Source organism: Corylus avellana, chromosome ca4, assembly GCF_901000735.1.
Source record: "Corylus avellana chromosome ca4, CavTom2PMs-1.0".
Classification (NCBI taxonomy): Eukaryota; Viridiplantae; Streptophyta; class Magnoliopsida; order Fagales; family Betulaceae; genus Corylus; species Corylus avellana.
The window spans coordinates 33,972,064-33,974,250 of NC_081544.1; the positions used below are offsets into that span (position 1 = coordinate 33,972,064).

General features: G+C 27.9%; 1 protein-coding gene across 1 annotated transcript in view; it reads left to right on the forward strand.

Moving 5' to 3' along the window:
* The window catches only part of LOC132178454 (CRS2-associated factor 2, chloroplastic-like), a 4,274-nt gene extending 3,987 nt beyond the window's left edge, over positions 1-287 (forward strand). Inside the window, exon 6 of the mRNA XM_059590890.1 lies at positions 258-287. Within this exon, the coding sequence (XP_059446873.1) occupies positions 258-287 (30 nt within the window). The remainder of the gene's footprint in view (positions 1-257) is intronic.
* The last annotated feature ends 1,900 nt before the right edge of the window (positions 288-2,187 follow it).

The following is a 2,187-nucleotide window of genomic DNA, read 5'->3' on the forward strand; positions in this document are numbered from 1 at the left end:
ATATATATATATATATATATTATTAAAGGGTGATACATGTTGCCATTTATTGAGGTTGACATGGCACCTAACGGAATTCGACTCAAATGATTATTATTATTTTTTTGCATATCCTAATGACATTTGAGTTCATTTGGATAAGACAGGAAGCGATTTGTAATTTGGGCCAACTATAATAACTAATTTTACATTTATCAATACTTTTGAAGATTAAAATTGTTATTAAATATGTGCCACTTTCTTATTGGATGTCGTAGAAGATTGATTTTACCACACATCTTGATTGAATGTATTCTCATATATATATATATATATATATATATATATATATAAAAGAAGCTTATGAGCCTAATTCATCTCATAAAATCAGTTTTATAGTAGAGATACAGGTTAAAAGATGACACGTCTCAAAAAAAAAATTCAAAATATTTTTTGAAATATGTACGTGCTTATTGCCTTGAATGCCTTATGCTTTTCTAATTGTTGGATAAAAAATTGAAAGAGAAATGCTAACGCCATGGGCCCATGGTGATTGTTGGATTAATTAGTTGATCCACATATTAACGCCCGACAGTTTGGGGTGGGTGGTCCGTGTAACCCCAAATCCTCTTGAGGATAGTAAGAGGAGCAGTTCGCCCAACTCTAGGAATATTTTAGGCCATTGGTTTTTTTTTTTTTTTTAACTTATATATATACTTTTTGTTAGATTTAACCAAATTTCATACAACTTAATAAAGATGATTGCAACATTCCCTCCCCATACACTCCAACATCCCGGCATTTGGGGGCTCCGATCACTAAATAACGCATTGGGGCCTTCTTTTCTTCCTTTCATCTATAGTGGCTGTCTTGGGGACCAGAAAGCAACATGTGATTTCATCTATATATATATATATATAAATAATATTATATATTACATGCTATACATACTCTCATTTTCTTACACTAATTTTTTTTACATCTATAAGTGCATTTTAAAATTACAATTCGATTAAAATATAATAAAAATTAATCTAAATTTTAATGAAAATTTTACAAGCCACCACCTATATATAACATTGATCAAAAAGAGTAATGGGACGAAAGTATAGGATATAGCATTTCTTAAAAAAAATAATGTTATAACATATATTTTTATCACTCAATTGTCATTATCATAAATAGTGCCATGGTTATTTCAATCCTTAAGATTGTCCATAATGAAATTATTGTAAAATAAAATATAATATCAAGCATTACTCTTTTTAAAAAAAAAAAGAAAAGAAAAAGAAAAAGAAATGAATGGTCCTTTACTTTAAGAAATTAATTTTTAAAGGATGGTCATTGGTCAATATATGATAGGTGGGAGAGGAAAATGAGTGAAGACCATTGACTCCTGTCGCTTGTTTGGTTGAGAAAAATAAAAGAGGAGAGAAGAGATGTCCTTTCCGCCTCACTATTACCAATTATCACATGGAGCCATATCGAAATGAGAAATGATACGGTTTTTTTTTTTGTTCGTGTTTTTTTTTTTTTTGGTGTGTTTTTTTTTTTTATTATTATTATACGTGAATTTTAGAACAGTTTTCGATATGGTTTGGACTTCTAGATCTGCAATTTGTCGTCGTGCACTCTAAATAGCTGCAAAACTCTGCAATTGTCAAAAAAACTCTAATGCCTAATTCAGTTTATGATAGAAAAATTATGTTTCAACGCACAAAATTGTGTTTTGGCACACAATAATTCAATAGCCTTATTCTGTATTCTCTAATAGAGGGATGATAGGGGCCCAACTTTTTTGCCAAACAAAAGTTCAACTTTTATTTTTTGTTTTTTGTTTTATTTTTTTTTTTAAAAAAACAAAATAAAAAATGGAAAAAAATGTCTGAAGCAACCCTATCTATTTTTTGTCTTTCTTTTATTTGGTATTTTTAAAAAAATGAAAAATGGTATTTTTTTCATAATAATGTCATTTTTTTTAAAGAAAATGTCATTATTATGAAGAAAAATACCATTTTTTATTTTAAAAAATACTAAATAAAAGAAATGTAAAAAATAGATAGAGTTGCTTCAAACATTTTTTCCATTTTTTTTTTTTTTTAAAAAAAGGCAAATGTTAGACTTTTGTTGTGCAAAAAAGTTGGACCTTTAGCATTTGCCTCTTTAATATAGAACCTTAAGAGAGTACGAGAAGATAGTAGATCATTT